Source organism: Mustela putorius, unplaced genomic scaffold (genome assembly GCF_011764305.1).
Source record: "Mustela putorius furo isolate JIRA1106 unplaced genomic scaffold, ASM1176430v1.1 tig00000695_pilon_pilon_pilon, whole genome shotgun sequence".
NCBI lineage: Eukaryota > Metazoa > Chordata > Mammalia > Carnivora > Mustelidae > Mustela > Mustela putorius.
This window is the reverse complement of record NW_025421447.1, coordinates 6,192,350-6,214,905: the sequence shown is the minus strand read 5'-3', so window position 1 is coordinate 6,214,905 and position 22,556 is coordinate 6,192,350. Positions and strand designations below refer to the sequence as shown.

At 64.0% G+C, this 22,556-nt stretch overlaps 5 protein-coding genes across 10 annotated transcripts; 2 read left to right on the top strand and 3 right to left on the bottom strand.

The window, feature by feature from the left end:
- Window positions 1-526: 526 nt before the first annotated feature.
- On the bottom strand, window positions 527-7,014 carry SLC25A11 (solute carrier family 25 member 11). Of its 2 annotated transcripts, none has more exons than XM_045083205.1 (8): window positions 6,704-7,014; window positions 2,303-2,455; window positions 2,016-2,222; window positions 1,746-1,836; window positions 1,567-1,657; window positions 1,387-1,486; window positions 1,256-1,307; window positions 527-1,146 (listed from the first exon to the last, which is right to left on the bottom strand). In XM_045083205.1, exons 1-8 carry the CDS (start codon window positions 6,997-6,999, stop codon window positions 991-993), a joined length of 1,146 nt encoding a protein of 381 aa, XP_044939140.1. In that variant the 5' UTR covers window positions 7,000-7,014; the 3' UTR covers window positions 527-990. The 2 variants fall into 2 exon arrangements, with proteins under 2 accessions (XP_044939140.1, XP_004760493.1); XM_004760436.3 differs by lacking the exon at window positions 6,704-7,014 and adding an exon at window positions 3,003-3,240.
- RNF167 (ring finger protein 167) lies at window positions 3,382-7,891 on the top strand. 3 transcript variants are annotated; one of them, XM_045083207.1, is made up of 10 exons: window positions 3,382-3,546; window positions 3,680-4,174; window positions 4,253-4,333; window positions 5,499-5,624; window positions 5,729-5,816; window positions 6,008-6,098; window positions 6,311-6,416; window positions 6,567-6,660; window positions 7,222-7,302; window positions 7,383-7,891. In XM_045083207.1, the coding sequence occupies exons 2-10, from the start codon at window positions 4,091-4,093 to the stop codon at window positions 7,682-7,684; spliced, it is 1,053 nt and encodes a 350-aa protein (XP_044939142.1). In that variant the 5' UTR covers window positions 3,382-3,546; window positions 3,680-4,090; the 3' UTR covers window positions 7,685-7,891. The 3 variants fall into 3 exon arrangements, with proteins under 3 accessions (XP_044939142.1, XP_044939141.1, XP_012915796.1); XM_045083206.1 differs by having other exon boundaries at window positions 3,670-4,174; XM_013060342.2 differs by lacking the exon at window positions 5,499-5,624 and having other exon boundaries at window positions 3,670-4,174.
- Window positions 7,892-8,332: 441 nt separating this feature from the next.
- PFN1 (profilin 1) lies at window positions 8,333-11,108 on the bottom strand. Its single transcript, XM_045083208.1, has 3 exons — window positions 10,802-11,108; window positions 9,286-9,478; window positions 8,333-8,687 (listed from the first exon to the last, which is right to left on the bottom strand). The coding sequence occupies exons 1-3, from the start codon at window positions 10,931-10,933 to the stop codon at window positions 8,590-8,592; spliced, it is 423 nt and encodes a 140-aa protein (XP_044939143.1). The 5' UTR covers window positions 10,934-11,108; the 3' UTR covers window positions 8,333-8,589.
- Window positions 11,109-11,727: 619 nt separating this feature from the next.
- ENO3 (enolase 3) lies at window positions 11,728-18,076 on the top strand. Of its 3 annotated transcripts, none has more exons than XM_045083203.1 (12): window positions 11,728-12,142; window positions 14,020-14,106; window positions 14,361-14,456; window positions 14,633-14,691; window positions 14,891-14,960; window positions 15,286-15,419; window positions 16,267-16,489; window positions 16,595-16,792; window positions 16,972-17,173; window positions 17,550-17,658; window positions 17,775-17,833; window positions 17,923-18,076. In XM_045083203.1, exons 2-12 carry the CDS (start codon window positions 14,022-14,024, stop codon window positions 17,990-17,992), a joined length of 1,305 nt encoding a protein of 434 aa, XP_044939138.1. In that variant the 5' UTR covers window positions 11,728-12,142; window positions 14,020-14,021; the 3' UTR covers window positions 17,993-18,076. The 3 variants fall into 3 exon arrangements, with proteins under 3 accessions (XP_044939138.1, XP_004760508.1, XP_004760509.1); XM_004760451.3 differs by lacking the exon at window positions 11,728-12,142 and adding an exon at window positions 12,215-12,779; XM_004760452.3 differs by lacking the exon at window positions 11,728-12,142 and adding an exon at window positions 13,242-13,384.
- Window positions 18,077-18,668: 592 nt separating this feature from the next.
- SPAG7 (sperm associated antigen 7) lies at window positions 18,669-22,385 on the bottom strand. The gene is made up of 7 exons (XM_004828355.3): window positions 22,253-22,385; window positions 20,135-20,202; window positions 19,825-19,913; window positions 19,630-19,714; window positions 19,426-19,515; window positions 19,187-19,343; window positions 18,669-19,081 (listed from the first exon to the last, which is right to left on the bottom strand). The coding sequence occupies exons 1-7, from the start codon at window positions 22,335-22,337 to the stop codon at window positions 18,972-18,974; spliced, it is 684 nt and encodes a 227-aa protein (XP_004828412.2). The 5' UTR covers window positions 22,338-22,385; the 3' UTR covers window positions 18,669-18,971.
- Window positions 22,386-22,556: the final 171 nt, after the last annotated feature.

Genomic DNA, 22,556 nt, shown 5'->3' with positions numbered 1-22,556 from the left:
TGGCCTGGCTCAGACCACTTTGGGCCTCACGCTGCCCAGCCCTCCTTCCAGTTGACCTTGCTGTGCCCTCTGATGCCCCAGGAGAGTTTTGGGCTCCTCGAGGCAGAGCCTGGGAAGCACACATCAATCTCCGTGGGGTGGAGCTCAGATCAAGTCTCTGGCCAACGCCCCCGGCGCCCCAAGTTCCTATAAGCCTCCTGGCCCTGGGCATCTGCCCCCACAGCTCAGCCTGCTCCCTCCTCTGAGTCGCCAGGCCGCAGAGGCTTTCCTGGGGATTCTGTAAGATGAGCCTTGCCTCTAAGCAGGTGGCCAGGAATCAACAGGCAGGACCTGAGTGTCAGCTGTCCTTACCTGTCGGGTGCCGCCACACCAAGACCGACCGACAGACCTGGCGATTGCATAAAATGGGCAAGTGCCTCCTCTTTAATACCTTGTCTTTAAAGCTCCAGCTGCTGTGTTCCTGGGGCCTCCGCCTCTTTGTCCAGCTGCCTCCCCTCCCGCCACCACAACTATCCAGATCTGGGGGTGATGTCATCAATCCAATTTATTGATCACGTCCTCAGTGAGGTGGAGAGTCACATCCTCCTGCTGCGGACCTTCTGGCTATCCTGACAGCTTCTGCCGCTTCCTGTCCCTTCAGCCCTGCCTTGGTTTACCCACCGAAAAGGGGGAATCTTCTGCTGTCCTACATGCCCCAAAACTAACGCCCAAGAGGAGGCCGGAAAGCTCGAGGCAGCTTCCCAGCTCCCCCAGCCATCGACGCACAGCCAGGGACAGAGAGGTCATGAGAATCTGGACAAGCAAGGCAGGGGAACGCAGGAGTAGGACAGACCAGAGTCCTTTGCCACAGAGGAGAGAACCACACCGTGGAGGGCAAATAAATAGAGGGGCCCAGGGCAGTAGAGTCCAGGCCCACAGGGGTGCACTGACTGTGGGAGCAGCGGCAGATCAGGAGCCCTGGCACTCCGGGCCCCTGGCCCCTGGCCTGCCTCAGCCACTGAGAAAGACACGCTTGTAGGCCTTGTTCATCTGCTCCAAGAAGATGAAGGTGAGGACGGTGTGCGGGCCCAGGCGGGCGTAGTACGGTGTGAAGCCCTTCCAGAGGCTGAAGAAGCCCTCGTAGCGGACAACCTTCACCAGCACGTCCTGCACAGGTAGGCAGGGCATCGGGGCTAGGACCTGGCTTCCAAGGCCATGGCCGGTTTCCCCCAGCACCCTCTATGCCCTCCCAGAGCCCCCAGCCCCACTGCCTCACCAGCCCGTTCTTGTATTCTGGTTTCCCGTCAATCATCCTCATGTTCTGAATCCTGCAGGAGAGGCAGGGGCGTGAGAGACACACAGAGCGGGGCCTCCTGTCTGTCTCCAGGAGCCGGCCCGCACACTCACCGGGTCTTGACGATGTCCACGGGCATGGAGGCAGCCGTGGTGACTAAGCCGCTGATCATGCTGGCGCAGAAGTGGCAGAGGATGTTGTCAGAGAAGTAGCCTAGGGGAGGTGAAGCAGGGGTGGCAGTCAGCGCGGAGCTGGCCCGGGCCAGGCTGGGATGCCCCCGCTCTGGGGCTCACCTGAGTCCAGTAAGAACTGCTTGGACTGGGAGTAGGAGGCGAGCTGGGCCGCGTTGACCACAACAGCACGAGCCATGGTAGGGATGCAGCCCTGTGGGGGGTGGGATGGGGGGGTGTGGTGTCAGAGACCGCCAAGAGCTGCCCCCTGCCCCCCCAAAGTCTCCAGCCCCTTCACTCACCCTCCATAGCGTGGGGACCCCCTCCTCTCGGGCGATTCGAATCAGAGCATTAAACACATTTTTGTAGCCACGGCGCTGGTCAGGAGGAAGCCTGGTGGGAAGGTAGGAAGAGGCCAAGCTCAGGATAGACCACCCTGCCCCACAGGAACAAAGAAAGGGGGGTCAGACCACAGGCGTCCCTGCTCTGCTCCAGACCAGGGATAAGGAGTCAGTCCACTGACGCCAGATCCCAGAGAACGAAGCTGGCGCAGACTCAGACCTGGAACTCACCGGCCATCGGCGGTCATGCGGATAAGAGCCACCTCGGCAGGCGTGCCCACGAAGGCACCCGTCGCACCTGCCGTCATGCCGATCAGGGCCTTCAGCAGAAAGCCAGGTGGCGTGCCGTCTGCCCCAGTCAGGCGCTCAAACAGCACTGTGTAAATGCCGAGGCGAGTGGTGGTGTAGGTAGCCTGGCGCAGCAGGCCAGCCGACAGCCTGGGGAGTGAAGAGGTCAGGGCGTCAGGCCAGGGCCTGGAGCTGCCAAGCCTCCCTCTCCCACCAGCACTCCCCCGTACCCAGTGTAAATGCCCCTCAGCCCCTCTGCCCTCAGAATGCTGGTGAGGGCGTGGAAGCTGGTCTTGTACTCCCGAGTCTTGGCTCCCTCCCCGCTCAGCTGCATCCGGTTCTTCACCAGGTCCAGTGGCTGCACAAACACCGTTGCTCCCATCCTGGAGGAAGACAGAAGCGGAGTCCAGGGCCCACTGGAACCTGGGAACGAGGGGCCACCAAGCACCAGGCCCGCCCCGTGATTAAGTAAGTGTCCAGAACTCTGGTGGTTATGTATGTGTCCGCCTGTGCCAGGAGCCACTGGTCTGAAAAGGTCCAGTGGGGGGGGGCATGCAACGGCCAGCGCTCCACTTCGCTCCAGGGGGTCAGGCACGATCTGGAGCGGTCTGCAGCCCACCCCAGAGAGGAGGCGGGCGCTCCTGACCTGGAAATTCACGCAGCCCAACAGGAACCGGGCAAGGACCTGGAGCCCCACAAGACCCGGGAGAGCCGAGTACCGGGCGAGGATTTCAAGTGGCCCGACGGGCCGTGCAAGGAGCCTGCACGCAGCCCAGCAGGGGCCCCGCAACGGGGGAAAAGGTCCTGGCAGCCCACCAAGGACCTCGGCGTATGCCTGGGACCGCGCTGGCCCCGTGCCGACCCGGGTCCCCGCCACCGACCCGCAGCCGTCCCTTCCTCCTCCCTCCCGACGCCGGGGCCTGAGCTTACCCGGCCAGGCCCCCAAACAGGAACTTGACGGACTTAGGGGACGTGCGGGGCTTCCCGTCTACCCCGCCGGCCCCGGGACTCGCCGTGGCCGCCATCGCCGCTCAGGGGCCCTCGGCTCCGGGTCCTGTGCGCGAGCGGCCCCACTCGCGCCCAAGGTGACACCGCGCGCGCAACAGGGCCGAGGGCGCGCGCACGCCCCTCCGGCTCTCGGGGCCGGCCCCAGCTGGAAGCCGGCGCAGGCGCGCGGCGCAAAGGCCGCCGGGAGCAAGGAGGTGCCGGAGGCGGGGCTTCGAGGAGGTGTTGCGGGAAGGGGTGTGGCTGGTTTAGGAAGCCAAAACCCACACTTTTCGCTGAATTGGACTCGCGGAGAAACAGTGTGAGGCGATCTCGCGAGACAGAATGAGCTAGGGAAGCCGGCGGGAGGGGGGCGGGCTCTCTCGCGATAGGAGCAGCAGGCGTTCCTCGGCGGGAGTGACAGCGTGGGGAGGACTCTCGCGAGACCCGAAGGTGCTGCAGCCGCGGCGGCGGCCGGAGAGGGCGAGAGGTTTGTTAAATCGGGCAGCTCCCAGGTCGCGGGCATGGGGGGGAAGGACTGGATCGTTCTCTGGGGTGCGGCGCTCGCTGCATCTGCAAAGGCATTCCCTCCGCCCTGACCTTCCTCTGAAAGGCCCTTTTAGGACCGGAAGTCCTTCCTCTCGAGCGCCCAGGGCTGGAGGCCGCCGGACTCCTTCCCGGAAGCCCTTCCCCGGCCGCGAGGACGCCGGCGCACCTGCCCGGAAGTCCCGCCTCCGGAGCGCCCCCGCCCCGCCCGAAGTTTTCCTGTCACCTGTGCCTGCCGCGGTCCCCGTTCCCGGTCCTGTCCCTGTACCCACGAGCGGCGCATTGAGTGCCTCCCGCCCCGCCGCGCAGACCGGGCTGGGCACCGCACGCCCGCACTCGGGGCCCCTCCCCCGCGCCCCCATGTAGCTGAGAAGCGGGGCCTGGGGGTGGTCGGACCCCCGGGATCCTGAGGGAGGGGCGGAGGGCGCAAAGCCCCCCTTCTGCTCCTGCTACGGGGTGCGGCCTGCCCGGCCTCTCGCGCCGCTGCCATGCGCCCCGCGGCCTTCCCGCTTCCTGTGGTGGTGGCCGCCGTGCTGTGGGGGGCGGCCCCCGCGCGGGGGCTCATCCGAGCGGTGAGTGGAAGGCCCGGTGAGGGGCGGGGGCGGGGTGCAGGGCCGCGGCGCCGGGGAACACGGCTCTCTCGCCCGCAGACCTCGGACCACAACGCCAGCATGGACTTCGCGGACCTACCCGCTCTCTTCGGGGCCAGCCTGAGCCAGGAGGGCCTGCAGGTGAGGGCCCCCCGCCAGACCTTCTCTCTCCCGGGGAGGGGCTTGCGGAGCCGAGCCTCGCGCCTGCGGGGCTGGAGCTTGGAGCCCGTCCCGCGTGGGTTCAGAGCCTGGAGGAGGCGGAAGACAGAGTCCCCCGCGGGCGCCCTGGAGGGGCGTGGAAGGGGACGAGGGCGACGGCGGGGGCAGAGCACCGCTCCCAGCGGGGTCTTACAACATCGGGGAACTCCGTGACCTCCCCGCGGCTTGATTTGTTTTCCTGGGAAATGGGGTGAGAGGCGTTTTCTCAGGGTTTCAGGGAGAGTCCGGTCCGGTAAGCAGTGCTGACGTGCTTCACCATGAGGACTGCCGGCCGGCGAGCACTCCCCGGCCCGGCGTCCGTGAGCTGGTTCGTTAGGTGTTGGTGGATCACCAAGCACGGGAAAGAGAGGACACTTGTAGGTGTGGGAACCTTCAGGGTCGTGTGGGCTCTGGCCAACAGTTCATGAGCTGGGTAGCATCCCTTGTGGGAGGCAGGATGGAGCTTCTTGGAGTTGCGCAGAAGGGAGAGGCTTTGGTGGTCACGAGGGGGCAGGACAAGTAAGTTATATGCTAGTTAGAGCTGAGCGTGGCAAGACTCTCTTGCTCCAGCGGATGGCCAGGGGCTTGTTGGGCAGATGGCCCTGCGAGTTCTGACCCGCTGGTTCCAGATGGGCTGCATTCAGTTCCGTTCCTGGGGAGGCTGGAACTAACTCAGGGAGTCCGTCTGGGTCCCGGGCTTAGCACAAGTGGCTCCCTTTGGTGCCTTTGGCCGTTTTCTTAACAGAGGGGACTGTGTTTTGTGGAAGTGTGTGCTGGAGACGAGGATGGGACACGGAGCTGGAGAGGGAGTGACCTGGGCGAGTGCAGACTTAGTTTATAATTTGAGAATCTGAAAGGCAGAATCTGAATTAGCTTCAAGTGTGGGGTAGAAGCTTCTCCTGGACGGGAGAGGGATGGTGGGAGGCCTGGCCGAGGGGTGTCCTGTGATGTCCTTGCCTCTTCAGGAGGTGGACTTCTGACTCAGGTAGGACGCTCAGGGGTGAGAAAGTGAGGGACGGCACGCGCACAGCACGGGGCAGCCAGTCTGCTTGGTGGGGCCCCGTGGGGCGGTGAATCCAACTGTTGTTTGCTTCTCTTCCTTCCCCAGGGCTTCCTTGTGGAGGCTCAGCCGGCCAATGCCTGCAGCCTCATTGCCCCTCCGCCCCCAGCCCCGGTCAACGGGTCAGTCTTTATCGCACTGCTTCGAAGATTCGACTGCAACTTTGACCTCAAGGTTGCTGAATGCACAGTGGGAGCTGGGAGCTGAGGGTGACAGAGGTACCCGGCACGAAGAGGCAAGGGCCACGATGGCCCCTTACCCCCTGCCTCGTCCCCCAGGTCCTGAATGCTCAGAAGGCGGGGTATGGCGCAGCGGTGGTGCACAACGTGGGCTCCAACGAGCTTCTGAACATGGTGTGGAATAGCGGTGAGGCTGCGGCACCTGGGCGAGCTGGGTTTTCGCTAGAGCTCAGGCTGAGATATGGGTGGTGTGTGGCCGCCGGCTTGGGAGAACAGTCCGTCCTTGGGGCAGGATAGAGCAGGAGAGCCGAGCGCCAGGGTTAGCAATGGAGCAGAGTGGAGGGCTGGGTTCGCAGCGTCGCGCACTGATCCCCGCAGAGGAAATCCAGCAGCAGATCTGGATCCCGTCCGTGTTTATTGGGGAGAGGAGCTCCGAGTACCTGCGTGCCCTCTTTGTCTACGAGAAGGGGTAGGACGCGTCCCTCCTTTCCCCTCTCTCCAGCCCTTCTGTGACCACCTGGAGCCCACGCCTCTGTGCCCTAGCCATTCAGCCTCCAATCCTTGTCACGGTGCCTCGAGATTTTCCTCCCATCTCCATCCTCGTCTGTGGGCCCCATCCAGCATGTTAACTTTGTCCCTTTGCCTTTCCTGCTCCTCTGATCCTGGCCTTCCTTTCCCCAGGGCTCGGGTGCTTCTGGTCCCAGACAACAGCTTTCCTCTGGGCTATTACCTCATCCCCTTCACAGGCATCGTGGGCCTACTGGTTCTGGCCATGGGAGCAGTGATGGTGAGTAGCTCGAGGTGGGGGACGGATGGCAAGAGCTGCGGGTTTAAAAGCCAGACTGGGTCTGCGTGGGAGGTTGTGTGTGGGGGGGTTGTACTGGATTTGCCCTGTTTTGTTCCCTACATCAACCCACGCCCGCGCCCCCTTCCCCAGGTAGTCCGTTGTATCCAGCACCGGAAGCGGCTCCAGCGGAATCGACTGACCAAAGAGCAGCTCAGGCAGATCCCTACCCATGACTATCGGAAAGGTGAGAGGCTCGGGCAGAGTTGGGGGCCTTTCCCACGGCTCACCTGGTGCCAAAGGAGCTGGAGCTCGGGAGACAAGAGGCAGGGATGGCAGGTGTCAGCCTGGGATGCCGGCTTTCTCTTTCTTCACCTGCATGCGCAGTGAGGTTGGGACAGTAGAGCAGGAGGTGGAAGGCACAGGTGGTTAAATGCAAGAGTTGGGGGGAGAGATGGAGGACAGCCCTTGCCGGGAAGGGAGCTGAGAGCAGAAAGACGGAAGCAGTGGGGAGGAGTTGGTGTGAGAAGGAAGAAACAGGTAAGGAGGGGTTGGGTCTCCAGGCCCTGGAGCCTCCAGTGCCCATATAAGGCTAAGCAGAAGCCCTGCCCCACCACTTCCGCCCCTCCACTCCCTACCTCCCCACCCGTACAACTCCCCCCACAGAAACCCACTTCCCTAACCCCAGATTCTTCGGGTCCTACTCTGGCCAGGGAGGGTATCTGGCGGGTTCAGCGGCACCACTCCGAGAGTTCTCGGGGGCCTTGGTCCAGGAGGGCTCAGTGACAGGACTTTCTTCCTGTCCCAGGAGACCAGTATGATGTGTGTGCCATCTGCCTGGATGAGTATGAGGACGGGGACAAACTGAGAGTGCTTCCCTGTGCTCATGGTGAGACCCTCCCTTCCTGGCCCCGCCCCGAGCCTCCCCAGCAGGTGCCTCACCCCCCTCACCCCCGCCCCATCTCTCAGCCTACCACAGCCGCTGCGTGGACCCCTGGCTCACCCAGACCCGGAAGACATGTCCCATCTGCAAGCAGCCTGTGCACCGCGGGCCAGGGGATGAAGACGAGGACGAGACTCAGGGGCAAGAGGGTGATGAGGAAGGGGAGCCAAGGGACCACCCTGCCTCAGAGCGGACCCCGCTTCTGGGCCCCAGCCCCACACCACCTGCCTCCTTTGGCTCCCTAGCTCCAACCTCTCCTGTTCTGCCCGGGTCTTCAACAGATCCCCCACCCGCACCCCCTTCCTCTTCAGCTGCCATCTTGGTCTAATAGTTCCCTGACCCCCACCCCCGCCATGCACCCCTCCCATGACCTATTTGCACAGCCTCTCATCCTCGCTCAGTTTTCTGTGTTGAGGGATAGGGGGCATTTCCACCCCAGGTTTCTCCCTCCCTCAACTCCATCCTTTTGAGGGGGTTGGGTCTGGAGAGGGACTGGGTCTTCACTTACTGGGTCAATAAAGTTTTTGTGAACTAAGGAAAGGTGAGATCATTCTCACACACATGCACTCCTTTTTGGGGAATCGACCCCCCCCTCTTTTTTTTGCCATAAAGGGGCAGGGGTGTGCTGAAAGAGAAGAACCTGTAGCCATGGGGACAGCCCCGGCAGGCATTTACTGTGACTCAGAGAGGGGGAGCCCCACCCACATGGGGATGATTCAGCCGGCCCTGCCTTGCCCGCAGGCCTGAACCCATTCTCTGGTCTGGAAGACTCCCATCAACTACCAATTCAGCTAGAGCACCTGAGGACTTCGGAAATGCCACCGCATAAGGGCTGGCCCACCCGGGCAGGTGCTTACCCCAGGGCAGGACTCGAGGAAGCCCAAGTTCCTAGACCCTCTTATGCCCTCAACCCTCTTTTAAGCCAAAGGGTCACGGGATGGTCTATCCTGACCCCCAGGCCAAACCACACAGCACCTTGTTAGTAGAATCTTTTTTATTCAGAAAAAAAAAAAAAAACCAAAAAACAAAAAAAGTTTTCCAACCACACACAGGAGGAGTTTGGGTAGGGGGAGGTGTCTGTCCATCCAGCCCCAGCCCCCAGCCCATGTGGTTTTGGCAGCAATAAGGGGTGTGGGGTAATGGCCCAAAAAATAAAAATGGTGTATGTGTGTGTCTGGGAAGGACAGGGGTGCAAAAGCCGTGGGGAGTGGTGGGGGGCAGGGACGGACGAGGTCAGTACTGGGAACGCCGCAGGTGGGAGGCCATTTCATAACATTTCTTGTTGATCATACCACCGTGGACACCTTCTTTGCCCATCAGCAGGACTAGCGCTGGAGAAAAGAGAAAGGAGGCTGGGACCCAGGTGTCACAATTCCACCCCCTGCCAGCTGTTGAGCAGCTGTCCAGCCCTGGGGCTGTAACCCAACCGCCTCTCTCCCAGCACCCCCCCCCCCAACCACAGGCAGGCTGTCAGTCACTCTGGAACAATAGGGCTTTTCAAGAGGGGGAAATCAAGCTTGGAGCTGGAGAGGGCTCCACTAAAATTCAGGGGCCGAGGCTGGCAGGTTGGTGCCTGGGACTCAGGCTAGAAATAACCCGGTGGAGCCTGCCACGCCACATCTTAACAAAAGAGTTCAAAAGACAGCTAAATGCCAACTTCTGGCCACCCCCTCTACCTCTCCCAAGAAAACAGGGTTTCCCCTTTGAAAAGGTTCAGGGGCAGGAAGAACTTAAGAGGTAATACAGTTCAACTTCTTTACATTTCGAGAGGAGGAACTGAGAACTGAAGGAACAATCCAGAGTCCCAGCATCCAGCAGGCTGGTGTGATCCCCTCCTCCTGGGGAGCCGCACAGGAAGAACCCAAAAGACTAACAGGAGGTACAGGAGGGATCCCAGAGCTGGGAAAAGGTTAAGAGCCAGAAACTCACTCTTGGCAGTCATGGTGACAGTGATGTTGAAAGTGGGGGCTCCACCGGTGCTCTTGGTACGAAGGTCCATGGTAAACTCCCCATCCTGCAGCAGTGAGTCCCGGATAACAGAACATTTCTGGCCCCCAAGTGTCAGCCCGTTCACGAAAAAACTTGACCGGTCTTTGCCAACCAGGACACCAACCTCAGCTGGCTGGAAAGGGAAAGGGGCAGCCATCAGGTTAGTACAACGAGGTTCCCACAGGCTTCAAGGACCCACCCGCCCTCCACACCTCCCCCCAGAGGGGCTCTATGTCCCCTGCTCTGTGCACATCTCCGGGATTTGAGAACCTCTAAAGAGGACCTGCTGAGCGTCGGGGCAAACCTAGGAAATGCTTACAGAGAAACGACACGTTCCTCTGGACGCCTCGATCTCACTTAATAGGAAAAGCAAACCCAAGAAATAAAGGGAGCTAAAAGCCAGGGAGCAGAGTGGCCAGGCATGGAATGGGGAGCCTTTGGATGCACACCACTCTCCTTCAGGAAAAGCAGAAGCGAAGAGGGGAAGGGAGGGGGCGGGCGAAGCAGGAGAAGCAACTTTGCCCTTATTTGGTCAAAGGTTCTGCAGGAGTTGCTAGGGGCCCGGACGCCTGGGTCTCCTGGTGACTTAGGGTCTGGGTCCAGGTAGCGGTGCCCCGATAGGAGGAAGCAGATCCCGGGGGGCTTTCCGGGGCAGCTGGAAAACTTGGGAAGGGGGCGCGGGGCCAGAGGCGGCCACCCCGCAACCAGGTCCAGACACCCCAGGGAGCCTCTCCCCCCTCCCCCTAACACCCCAAACCCCCACATCCGGTCCCCTCCCGCCCGGAAATCCCCTTCCCCCCCTCCCGAACTTCCGCTCCCCCTCCCCACTTCCGGGCAGCGCGGACAGGGAGGTGGTGATGGGGCCGGCAGCCCTCATCCCTCATTCCTTCACTCGCGCGGCTTCCAACTTCTCACAAAGTTACCCCGCCGCATGGCGGGAAGGGCGGGCGCGGGGACTTCCGGGACGGGCCTGCCCGGGGCGCGGGGCGCACAGCCAACCCCGGGGGGCGTGGGGCGGCCTCGCCCTCTCTCAGAAAGCCGGGGGCGCGGGGAGCCCCGAGCGAGCGCGGCGACCTCCCGCGGCCCGCAGCGGGAACAATGGTGGCGGGGTGCGAGCCGGCCGCCGGAAGCGGGGCCGGGGGTCCCCCCAGCGCCGGCCGGTGCCCGCGCCCGCCCCGCCCTGGCCGAGGCGGAAGTGGGCCTCCGCACCGGGCGGCGCGCCCCTCCCCGCCCTGTGCCCCGGATGTAACGCCCCGTCGCGGGGAGCGGGAGGGATGGGCGCCGCCGCCCCGGGGCGCGGGTCTCGGGGCCGCGGGGGGCCCGCTCACGTGCGGCCGCCATCGGCACCGCCTCCAGGGCGAGGACCCGGTCGCGGTCCGCGCCCGCCCCCACCCGGGTCCCTCCCTCTCCGCGTCCGCGCCGGCCGGTGCTCCGGGGCACGAGGGCCTCGCACTACCGTGATGTTGACGAAGGTCTTCCCGGGGACGGCGGCCCAGACGGAGGGCGAGTCCTTATAGCCCACGATGGCCGCGTCCTGACAGGTCCCGTCCGCCATGAGGTTGTCGATGTAGGCGTTCCACCCGGCCATGGCGCTGCTGCGGGGACTGCTCTCGGCGCTGCTGCTGGGGCGGCGGGCTGGGCTCGGGGGCCTCGGACTGGCGGGCAGGGGGAGGCGGAGAGCTCGGGGCGCGCGCTGCCGTCCGGACCGCGGCTCCGCTCGGCTGTGCAGCAGCCCTCGCACCGCCACTTCCTGCTCCTCCCCCCCCCCGGATTTTTATTTGCAAAGGGCGGGGGGCGGGGCCTGCTCCCCGTTCCCTCCCTCCCCCCCGCCTGCCCAGAGACCGAACTTTGCAAAGGCGATTTTAAAAATCCCTCCCACTATTGCAAAATTTGCAGAGTTGGGTGGAAAACCCTGTGAAAGGATGGGGGGCGGCGGCGGCGGGGGCACTTAGGGTCAGGGCTAGCCCCGCTTCGCCCCGAAAATCCGTGAGACGCCTGTGTCGGGGAAGGCGGCGAACCCGAGGCGGGCATGGAAGTGGAGGGAAGGCTAATCGGCGAGCCGCGAGCCGCGCGGTGGAGGCGGGTGCGGGGCGCGCAGGGTTAAACGGACCGGCTCCCCCTTCCCCCACCTCCGCCGGAGGGCAGGAGCGGCGGCGGCGGCGCCTGCGCCTGCGCCTGCGCGGAGCCGAGCCGGGCGGGAGGGCGCGGAGCGGTTGGGGCCGGCGGCTCGCGGGGCGGGCGCGCGCGCGCCACGGAACCCCCCGCAGAGGCGGGCGGGCGGGCCGGGGACGTGTCTCCCGCCGGGCGGAAAGGGCGGGGGCGCAGCGCGCGCGGGCCCGCTGCTGCCCGTCGGTTTTATTCAGTCCAGAAGTGCGGGAGCCCGGGGGGAGGTGGCCGGGGCCGGACTTGAAGGCGCCCACCGGGGGCCACTCGTGTCCCCAGGATCTGCCCGAGGGGCACAAGCCGGGGCAGCTCCAGCCCCCAGGCAGGCCTTGGCCCCGCATTCCGGCCCCGCCCGGCCTCTCCCCCAACACACACACACACTCGGGTCACCGGCTGTGCCCCTTGGCCCGGTGCGGCAGAGGTCACTGGGCGCGGGAGATGGGGGCGGGACTACTTTTCCGGGCGGAAGAACACCGGGGGTTTGCAGGATTTGCAACTTTTCCGAGAAGGGGAAAGTCCCCTCCCGCTCGGGCCCCTCAGGTTCTTTCTTCTTTTCTGTGAAACTTGTGCTGAGAAGTCGTGCGCGCCCACGTCCCGGCGGGGAGGGGCGCCCGGGGTCCCCACCACCGACCAGGTGAAGTCGCCCGCGCAGCCGCGGGGCTGGGCCGCTTCCGGCCCTGGGGGAGGGGCGTCCCGCCGGTCGCCCCCGGCCCCCGACGCCCCCCGGGCCCATTCCTCGACAGCCGCGCGGCTGAGTCACCGGGCTGCCGGGTGGGGCAGCGCTCGGGCACGTGGCGGCGCTCCTCGCCCGCCGGCTCCTGAACTCTGGCACGCCGCGCCCGGAACCCCGGCTGGAGCGCTCCGGGAGGGCGCGGCCCGGGCCGGGGCCGGGGCCGTGGACAGGGCGGGGGAGGTGACGAGCCCCCAGGGGCCCGCGGGCTTGTACCCGAGTTGCGGCCCCCCAGATTCGCGCCAGGCTCAGAGGCGCGCAGGGGCCACCCCTCCTCCCGCCATTCATTTTGCGCCCCGCTGAGGAACCTCTTTCACGGCTGGGCTGGGGCCGCGCTCCGAGGCGCCCGCGGTCGGCGGGGAAAGGGGCTCCTGGCTGCCGCTCCGCACCCGGGGCGACAAGTGCTGGCCCAGCGCTATCAGTAGGGAGCCGCGCCAAGTCTGAGAGCCCGTCTAAATTCGGCTCCCTGCCCCCTCCCCCACCCCCTAGCAGGCGCGAGCCGGGGTGGGGCCCAGAGAGGCCGCCATGAGGACCCTGAGAGGTGAGACCCTCTCGCTTTCCGAGTGGGAGATTCCATTTGAGATCACAGCGCTTGCCCGGGACCCCGGCCCCTCCTCCAAGGGAGGGCAGAGGCGGCCGGGCGCCTGCCCAGTGAGCTGAGCATGTGTGGATGTCAGTTCTGCAGCCCCTCTTCCATGCCCCCTCCCCAGCCCAGCAGGGTTCAGGTTACCCCTGGCCTTTACTAAAGGGCACTAGTCCCTCTTTAACCTTTGCAAAAGGGGAATATAATCCTGGTGAGAGCAGAGATCCCCGATCTGAAGGCCCTTCCCTGCACCTCCCCAGCGCTGGAATTAAAAGTTGGGGCTTTTATTGGGGGACAGAGAGGAAGGAGGAGTAGTCATTGACCTTTGGGAAGGGGGCAGGTGCCCCGGGCCCCAGACCGAAGGCTGCTGCTTTCGGCTGTAGTGGGCACTTGGCTGCCAGCCCAGGGTGGAGGGGGAGGATGGAGAGGGGGAGAGGCGGGGCTGGCTGGGGCACAGGGTGCTTAGGGGATAAATGCCCAGCCTGAGAGGGGGTGAGCTGACACTGTCCCAGCTGCCACCTAGACTCGGAGCTCACCCTGATCCCCTCTCGAAGACATCCCAGGTCTGGTGAATCCTCCAGTTTCAGAGGATGGGGGTGGGGAAGGGTGGTGCTGATTTGGACAAAGTGGGGAAGCTGTCAGCTTCTCTTCCTCTCAGGACTGGGGGTGCTTGAGAAAGACATGGAAGGGTTGGAGCAAGCAGGATGGGGGGTGCCCAGGGCAGGGAGCCAGACCACGGAGAGAGGTATATGAAGGGTAGTGAGGGTTGGAGCCAGATGGGGAATTTGGGGTCGCCACGGATTTAGAGGAGACCAAGGAGCAGGAAGAAGAAAACCAGCATAGCAGGAGAGGGTCCAAGCGCTAGCAAGCTCGGTCTGAGGACCGATTGCCCCAGCAGACAGGTGAGGGAGAGGGCCTCAGGGCACCTCTGCGGGCCATAGGGGTCCATGAGGGCCTGGGGAGCCGTGCAGAGGGCGCAGTTAAAGGAGAGGCCCCTGGATCCCTAGCATAGGGGTGGAACAGGAGCTGTTCTGGGGGAGGGGGCTGTGCCAGCCTCTTTGGTCTGTGACCTTTTTGTGGGATATTTTTAGCTCCCGCACCTGCCTTCTTGGGGTGGGGAAGACTCTTAAAGGGCAAGGGATTTCGGGTTCCTTCAGGGATCAGCTGTCCACACGCAGTCACACCTCCTGTCTTGCAGCCATGGCCATGCAGAAGATCTTTGCCCGGGAAATCCTGGACTCCAGGGGCAACCCCACAGTAGAAGTGGACCTGCACACAGCCAAGGGTAACACAGGCCCCTGGCGTGGCTTTGCCTCAAGACCCTGGCCTGGGGGGTTCTTTCCCCACCCCCCAGTTCTGCCCAATATCCTCTCCTTTCTCTGGGATCCCCTTCCCTAGAGTTCGTCCAGCCTGGCTCCCCAGGGTGGAGAAGCAGGAGTCTCCCTCTGCACCAGCCCCTGGCCCTGAGCTCCGAGAGCATACTCTGGCCCTTTGAGGGTGCAGGGGACTGTGTGTAACCTTCCCCTTCAACCCACCCAGGCCGATTCCGAGCAGCTGTGCCCAGCGGAGCTTCCACGGGCATCTATGAGGCCCTGGAACTGAGAGACGGAGACAAATCCCGCTACCTGGGGAAAGGTGAGGGAAAGTGATGGGGGACGAGCCTCCGTGTGCGGGTGGGGTCAGGACCTGGGCACTCAGCAGCTTCGTGGGATGTGGAGGACTGGAACCCAGCGCGCTTGAGAAGCTGGGATCTATGGGAAGAGGCCTGAATGAATCAGAGTTCTGAACGCCCCGCCCCCTGGCTTCTCTAGGGGTCCTGAAGGCCGTGGAACACATCAACAAGACCCTAGGTCCCGCTCTGCTGGAAAAGGCAAGAGGGAGCTTGCTGCCCCTACCATGCCCCTGTGCCCCCACCCCCAAAGCTCAAGCCTGAGAGAGGCCTTGCTTCATCAGACCACCCGTCCATCGTCTCCCCCAAATACCTGTACTTCTTCCCACAGCGTATGCTCTGACTCCTGACAAACATGACCTCTGCCCCCCATCCCCTGCCCCCCAACCTCTCCTTCCAGAAACTAAGCGTTGTGGATCAAGAAAAAGTTGACAAATTTATGATCGAGCTGGATGGGACGGAGAATAAGTGTGAGTGGAAGGCCCGGGGAAGGGATGGGATGTGGCAGGGGTGGGAGGGACCCCGGGCTGGAGGCCTGGTTAGGATTACTTCTGCATCCCATGATTTAGGGCACACCGTGGCTGGCTGGATTTGTACTCACTCCATAGGCATTTCCTGGTGCCTGCCCACCGCCAGGCCTGAAGCTGACACATTCCCCTGGGGCGGGGGCTCCTGGGGGAGACCGCTCTTAGCACACCCTTCGTGCCCAGTGTTTTGGCCTTCCAATGCTCCCTGGGGTGACCCCAAGCCATGGGGGAGAAGCCCTCACCCTTTTTTTGTGTTTGCTTCCTCTAGCCAAGTTTGGGGCCAATGCCATCCTGGGCGTCTCCCTGGCCGTGTGCAAGGCTGGCGCGGCGGAGAAGGGGGTCCCTCTCTACCGGCACATTGCAGACCTGGCCGGGAACCCAGACTTGGTCCTCCCGGTTCCTGTGAGTACAGCTGCCCTCGCCCCACGCCACAGTGACGGGGCCACCCCACCAAGGGAGCTGCGCAGCAGCAGCCCCTGGAAAGTCTAGCTTCGAGACCCAGCTCCGAGGGAACAGTTTCCTGAAAGGGAACCTCTTGAGCTGCGGCCTGGCCCCTCCCTCTTTCCCACAATCCCAGCCTCCCATTAAGCCTTTCTGATGCTTTCTCTGGACCTAAACCCCCCCCCCCCCCCCCCGTTCACCCTCCCCGCTGCCCCATGTTCCTTCGCATTCCAGTGCTGGGCTTGGTGCTAACTGGGACGGCTCACTGTGCCCTGTACCCCAGTCCGCGGGTCAGATGGACAGCTGCTTCAGGCCAAGGGTCTGGCGTCTCCATCTCCTTTAATCTTTATCAAACACAGGCCCCTGGTTTAAGCCCCGACGGTGCTTTCCCTGCGCAGGCTGTCCTGGAGGCAGCCGGCTCTGCCTGTTTGCTCACGGATCTTAGAGGAGGTTGCCTAACTGCACTCTCTGCCTCGTTTTCCTCGTCTGTAAAGTGGGAGTGATGACAGGACCTCGCTAATGCAGGGAGCGAGCTCACGGACCCCACGGAAGGTTCCGCAGCGGCGCCACTGGCTGTCACAGACCAGGCACCCCCGGAGGCCTCGTTTCCAGTCTGTTTGATTTTGAGCTTAAGACCCTGCGGGAAAGCGGGTGGTACTCCCGTCTTATAGAAACAAGGAGAGAGACCCTGAGAAGTCAGATTGCTCACTCTAGACCCTGCAGCTGGGGATTCGGGACGCCGGGCTTCCAGCTGGACCCTCCCAGCTGGCCCGGGTCTGAGCTGCCCTCCCCTCCCTCCCCCTGCCAGGCCTTCAATGTCATCAATGGGGGCTCGCACGCCGGCAACAAGCTGGCCATGCAGGAGTTCATGATCCTGCCCGTGGGGGCCAGCTCCTTCAAGGAAGCCATGCGCATTGGCGCGGAGGTGTACCACCACCTCAAGGGGGTCATCAAGGCCAAGTACGGAAAGGATGCCACCAACGTGGGTGATGAGGGCGGCTTCGCACCCAACATCCTGGAGAACAATGAGGGTCAGTGTGAGCGCTCTGAGGGGCAGCGCCCCCGCGTCCCCGCGGAGGAGGGGCTGCAGGGACCATGAACCCGGACCCTCAGGTCCCCTGTTGCCCCTTCCCCAGCCCTGGAGCTGCTGAAGACGGCCATCCAGGCGGCTGGCTACCCAGACAAGGTGGTCATCGGCATGGACGTGGCAGCGTCCGAGTTCTATCGCAACGGGAAGTACGACCTCGACTTCAAGTCCCCCGACGACCCCGCGCGGCACATCACTGGGGAGAAGCTGGGAGAGCTGTATAAGAACTTCATTAAGAACTATCCTGGTGAGACCCCCCTCCAGCCGTGCTGTCGCTCCTGCCTGGGACCCCGGCACAGGCCCAGCACGGGGACTGGGGCGCCTCTGCGGCTCCTAAAGCCTGCCGAAATCCCCTCTGGGCTCTCCCGGCCTGTGCCCTGCGAGGCCCCTCCGGTCTTTAACCGGTTCTCCCCCCCCACTCACCAGTGGTCTCCATCGAGGATCCCTTTGACCAGGATGACTGGGCCACCTGGACCTCATTCCTCTCGGGAGTTAACATCCAGATTGTGGGGGACGACCTCACAGTCACCAACCCTAAGAGGATCGCCCAGGCCATCGAGAAGAAGGCCTGCAACTGCTTGCTGCTGAAGGTCAACCAGATCGGCTCTGTGACCGAGTCCATCCAGGCGTGAGTGCCTCCCGGCCCCCGGGCAGCCGCAGCCTCCCCGGCCCCGACTCTGCCTGTCCAGCCACATCTGAGGTCCCCCAGCTCCTGCCCCGTCCCACCCTCCCGGCCCCAGAGCTTTTGCCCCAGCGACCCTGCTGTGCCCCACCTTCAGCCTGCTGGGTTCCTCCCCCAGATTCTGCCTTTCCTTCCCACCAGTATCTCAGGAGCTCCCGCTTGAAATCGAGATTCTCCCCTTCTCTCCTGCTTCCCAAGGAACTTAGTCATTCCCCTCCCAGCCAAGAGCCCACTGCCCCAAACCAAAGGGGAGAGCCCCACTGTGCCCTGGGCTTTCCCTCTGAGGCCCCGGTCGATCTTACTGAGTTTCCTCCCCACCCAGCTGCAAGCTGGCTCAGTCTAATGGCTGGGGAGTGATGGTGAGCCACCGCTCTGGGGAGACCGAGGACACGTTCATCGCCGACCTCGTTGTGGGGCTCTGCACGGGGCAGGTACAGCTCCCAAGTGTCTGACGGGCCTTCTTGGGGTCCCCGGTTTCCTGCCTGGGTTGGATGCCCCTGCAGGCCGCTCCCACTACCAGCCACACGCAACCCCCTTTCCTCCCCAGATCAAGACGGGTGCCCCCTGCCGCTCAGAGCGCCTGGCCAAGTACAACCAGCTCATGAGGTATGGGTGTGGTGCACAGCGGGCCTGGATGTGGGGGGCCTGGGGCGGTGGGGTTGGGAGGCGCAGCTTTAACTTGGCCTGCCTTCTAGGATCGAGGAGGCTCTCGGGGACAAGGCTGTCTTTGCTGGACGCAAGTTCCGCAACCCGAAGGCCAAGTGAGAAGCTGTAGGCCCCGAGCCCCCCCGGGGACCCATCCAGGCCTTCAAGCCTTTCCCCACGGAAATAAATGCTGGTGGCAAGCAAGACAGTGGCCTGCTCCTTGGTGGGACTGAGGGGATGCTGGTCTCTGGCTTGGCCACGCCTGGAGGTGGAGAGGTGGGGCAGGAAGGGAGGAACACGCGGATGACCTGCTGGGACCCAGAGGAAGGGGAGGGACGAGCTCACACTTCTGAAGGAGGCGGGTGGAAGCAGGGCGGGGGCCTGGGGTCTGAGCGCCCTGTGAGGGGAGGCTCCCTCGGATCTGTCTTTCTACCCGCGGGGTGCACTGTGGGTCGGAGTCCGAGGGCTCGTGCTCCCGAAGCTTTCAGCATCGGGCATCCTTGTAGACACTTGACATCTGTAAACCAGTGCTGTCAAAGGGTTAGGTTTCCCTCCCCATCCTACGTGTGAGGAAACCGAGGCACAGAGAGCCTCCCTGACCGGAGAGACCAGGAGCCAAAGCCGTGGGCCCTCTGTGCTCAGCGAGCGCACACTTTCAGTGTGATCGCCTGTAAACCTCCCCCAGGAAAGTGGCGGCGTCCGGCCGTGCCCAGCCGGCACCCGCATTTATACTGTTCCACCGAGAGTCCTCTTCCTCCTTGGGACCCACCTTTCTCTGGCCAAACAAACCGGGACATTGGGTCAAACTGTGTTTATTGAACGTAAAGTCATCCCAGCCCCACGAGGAAGAAAATTTCAAGGAAAAAGGGGGAATAATACACGTTAAATACCCACCTGCGCGTTCGCACACACGCACGCACACACACGAGCACACGCACACATCCAAGCTCCAACAGTGACGTGTCAAACACAGGCCCCCCAGCCCGAGTGACGCCGTCAGAGGTGGTGCGGGGGGCGGGGGGGGCTCCAGGATGGGTTCTAGTAGCAGCAGCCTATCCCCCTGCCCCCTGCCCTGCCCTGCCCCGGGGAGCCGAGGCGCCTAGGAGGTGGGCGGCAACTCCTCCCCGCTCTGGCGCAGCCGCTTCTTGGCCCGGATCTCATTCATGGCCTCTTCGATGGAGCGCGTGTCCCTCTTGTTGGCTACAGGCACTGCGCGGTGGGAGAGGAGTGTGGGGAGGGCCCAGGAGCCCTGCTTCACAGCCTCCCCTGACCTCCCGCAGCCCTGTCCCGGCCGCCCGCCCCCACGGGCCTCACCACAGCCGTAGGTCTTGTTGGCCTGCAGCATGTGGGCCGCGTCCTTGGCAGCCCCCTTGCCGATGAGGTGGCTGTACTTGTCCTTGTAGTCGCTGGCGGGGCTCACTACCACAGGGCCCTGCTGGGCTGCCTCCTCCTCCTGCCGCTGGGCCAGCTCCTAGGGGTGCAAAGACGAGGCACCAGCGCTCGGGGGCCTATCCCCAACCCCTCCCGGGGCCAGGCTGCCGGGCGGAGCTCACCTTCAACTTGCGTTTCTCCTCGGCCTTCTGGGGGTCCCACTCCTCGCCACGACGGTAGGAGTCTAGCTCTTCGTCGGAGGGCGCAAACTCCTGTGGATAAAGGAACCACGGGGTCAGGCTCCACACCCACGCTGCATCCGGCCTCTCCCTCGGGGGGGCACAGGCTGGAAAGGAAAGAGAAGGGCGGGCGCTCGGGCCTTTCACCTTTTTGAAGATCATGACATAGCGACACTCATCATCTTCCCCGAAGGAGAAGGACGTCAGGCCAGCCACTTCCACCACATCGTGTCTGGGAAGGGAGGCCAGAAGGGAGAGTCTGGAGGGCTGCCGGGGCCCAGCACCCACTTCTCAGGGGCCCTGTGGGCCTGTTCACGCCTCCCGTAGCCCAGAGACACTCACAGGATGCTCCTCTCTATCTTGTTCATCGGCTGGAACTTTTTCTTGACCTGGCCGCTGTCTTGGATGAAATCTGACACCTCTTTTTCCATCTTGGGAGACAGAAGAAGAGGACGTGATCCATGGCTCCACCCCAGGACCCCTTTCCTGACCTGCGCCAGCGGGCCTCGCCCCCTACGCCTTCCCCAGCCTCCATGCCACTGGCCTCCAGGCTTCTCACTGCACACACCTGGGAAAACCTGAGACCTCAACCTTCCAACCCTAACTTCTAGAAGTCCTCCCCGAGGCTGCCTCTGCTGGCCCAGCGGCTCACCCTTTTACGGAACTCCGCTTTCTGCTGTCTATCTTGCTCCTGCAGTTTCTTCAGCCGGGCAGCCTGCTCTGGGGGAGAGAAACAGCAGCATGAGCCCGGGGCTGCAGCGAGGGGCGGCGGCGTCTGCGAGGCCTCACAAGAGGTCTGGCATGCCCTGGGAGAGCCGGGCAAGTGTTTCTTCCCCAGACGTCCGTGCACTCACTCTGCCTGGCACAGACACTGGGACGAAGCCTGCCCTTCAAAAGCGCACGCTTTAGTGGGAGTGACAAGGAGGAGAACCATGCTTGACCCCATTTCCCAGCCCCAGTGGGAAACCCGGTTCACAAGCATTTATTTCATGCCCACGACGCATGGAGACCTGAGACCACTGGGGCGCTGAGAACAGAAGCAGCACTGCCTTCCAGGAGCTTCCCATGACACTGTCTCCCCAGGAAAGGAGAAATTATTGAACTTCCTATATTCTGTAACACCCCCGATTCTCACTTGCACTGACAGGAGGGCACCGCAATGGTTGGTCTGACACCCGGCTTCTTTGGGGCTGCAGATGTCCAAGGCGAGCTGCGAGGGTGCTCCACCAGCTTGGGTCTTGGCGCCCCCCTCCCCTCTGTCCTGCCACTTGGAATCCCCTGAGCTTCCGGCCCACCCGGCCCACCCGCTGCCCCGGACCACTTCCCGTTTGCCTAACCACTCTGTGCCTATGCACCTGTGGTTCCTCCTCATGCAGACCAAGACCCACCAAGAGTCTGAGCTGTCACTGCCTCCCCCAGGGCCCGAGCACGCTGGGGTCACAGACGCGCTCTAGCGTATGCCCAGAAGCGACAGTGCAACGCCTCATCTGCCTGCCTGATGGACTGGGAGCCGCTGCAGGCAGGGACCCTGTTCAGGCCCCACCAGTCCCTCTGGGTTGATGTGGCCAGGCGGCCTGGGGGCTCCCCTCTGTCTCATCTCAGAGCCGTATCCCCAGGGCCCCTATGTTGACCAGTTAGACCACTGACTGCTCTAACTGGCCTGCAGGTCTCCCCATGCGTCTGGGAAGGTGGCCTCCGACTAAGGTTAAGAACGTGAGCCAGAAACACCGCAGTTCGCCAGTCCTGGCCGGTTGACGACCCCACCGCTTCGGAACCCTGGGACCTCAGGCAAGCGACTGGACTCTGCACCTCGGCTTCCGGGTCCGGCTGCGGCCCAAAGCGCCCACGTGCTGCCCGCCTGGAGGCCTCAAACACGTTTCTCTGCCCAAAGGGGCGGGCGGCTCCCGCCCCGCTGAAGGTCCCGTCGGCCCCCGGACTACGCCTTTTGGGGGATGTCAAACTCGGGTGTGACCGCTCCGTGCGCGGTCCGGACTGCGCGCTCCCGGACGCAGGACGCGGGTCCCAGCCCGCCAGGGCCCCTAGCGCGGCCGCCCCGGTGCGCCCCGGCCCGCTCCGGGCCGCTCGGGTAACCTGGCGGGGAGGCGGCGGCCACTCGGACGGCCATGGCGCCCTCGTGTCTCCAGCGGGCAGAGGGGCCCTGCAGCACCGGGGCCCCGGCGACCGCCCACGAGGGAAGGGCGGCGAGGCCGCGGGAGGGGCCGGGGAGAGCGGTAGGAGGGGCGCAGCCCGGCAGGCCCGGCCACCAATCGGAGGCGCCGAGGGCGGGGTGTGCCCGAGGAAGGTCGGGCCAGACATCGTAGGCGGACCCCGAAAGGGAGGGGGCCAATAGGGGCGAAGAGGCTGCGGTAGACCGTGCTGCGGAGCCTATCGCAAGGCGGCTGGGGTGTGGCCCGCCGACACGGCCCCCCAGCCCGCAGGCGGGCCCAGGAGCGGGTGGGAGGGGGCTGGAGGCAGCCAGCCAATCAGACCCGGACAGCGGCGGACGGGCGGGCCCGACGGCGAATTAAAGACAAGGACCGCGGAAGGCCAGTAGGAAAGAAGGCGGGAGGCTGGCGCTGGGGTCCGGGCAGCCAATCACCGGCCGCTGAGGGCAGCGGGCGGGCCGGCAGCCCTTTTAGGGACTCCGGGGGTCTCCGTAGGGGCCTGTGAGGGGTCTTTCAAGGTTGAGGAGGCGGCAGCGTCCGAAGGGGCGAGAGTGTGGCCCTGAGAACTGGGCGAGGAGAGGCGGCTGTGGATTTGGGGTCCTCACCTCGGGCCTTGCGCCGAGACTCCTGGTCCCCGACGCTGGGCGGCTTCTCCATGGAGCTCAGGATGGAGCCCAGCAGGTCCGCCATCTTGGGAGTGACTGCGGAGGGGCGGTGCGTCTTAAAGGGAAGGGCGAGGCGCCTTTAAGGCCGGAAACACGTCGGAGGCGGCACGCTCCGCGCCCGCGCCCCTCCCCGCCCGCCGCCGGCCCCGCCCCCCGGCGAGTGCAGACAGAGGCGGGAGGCTGGCTGGTGCAGCGGAGTTTAATGGCAGCGCGTGGACACCGAGCCCATGCACACGTAGACGTG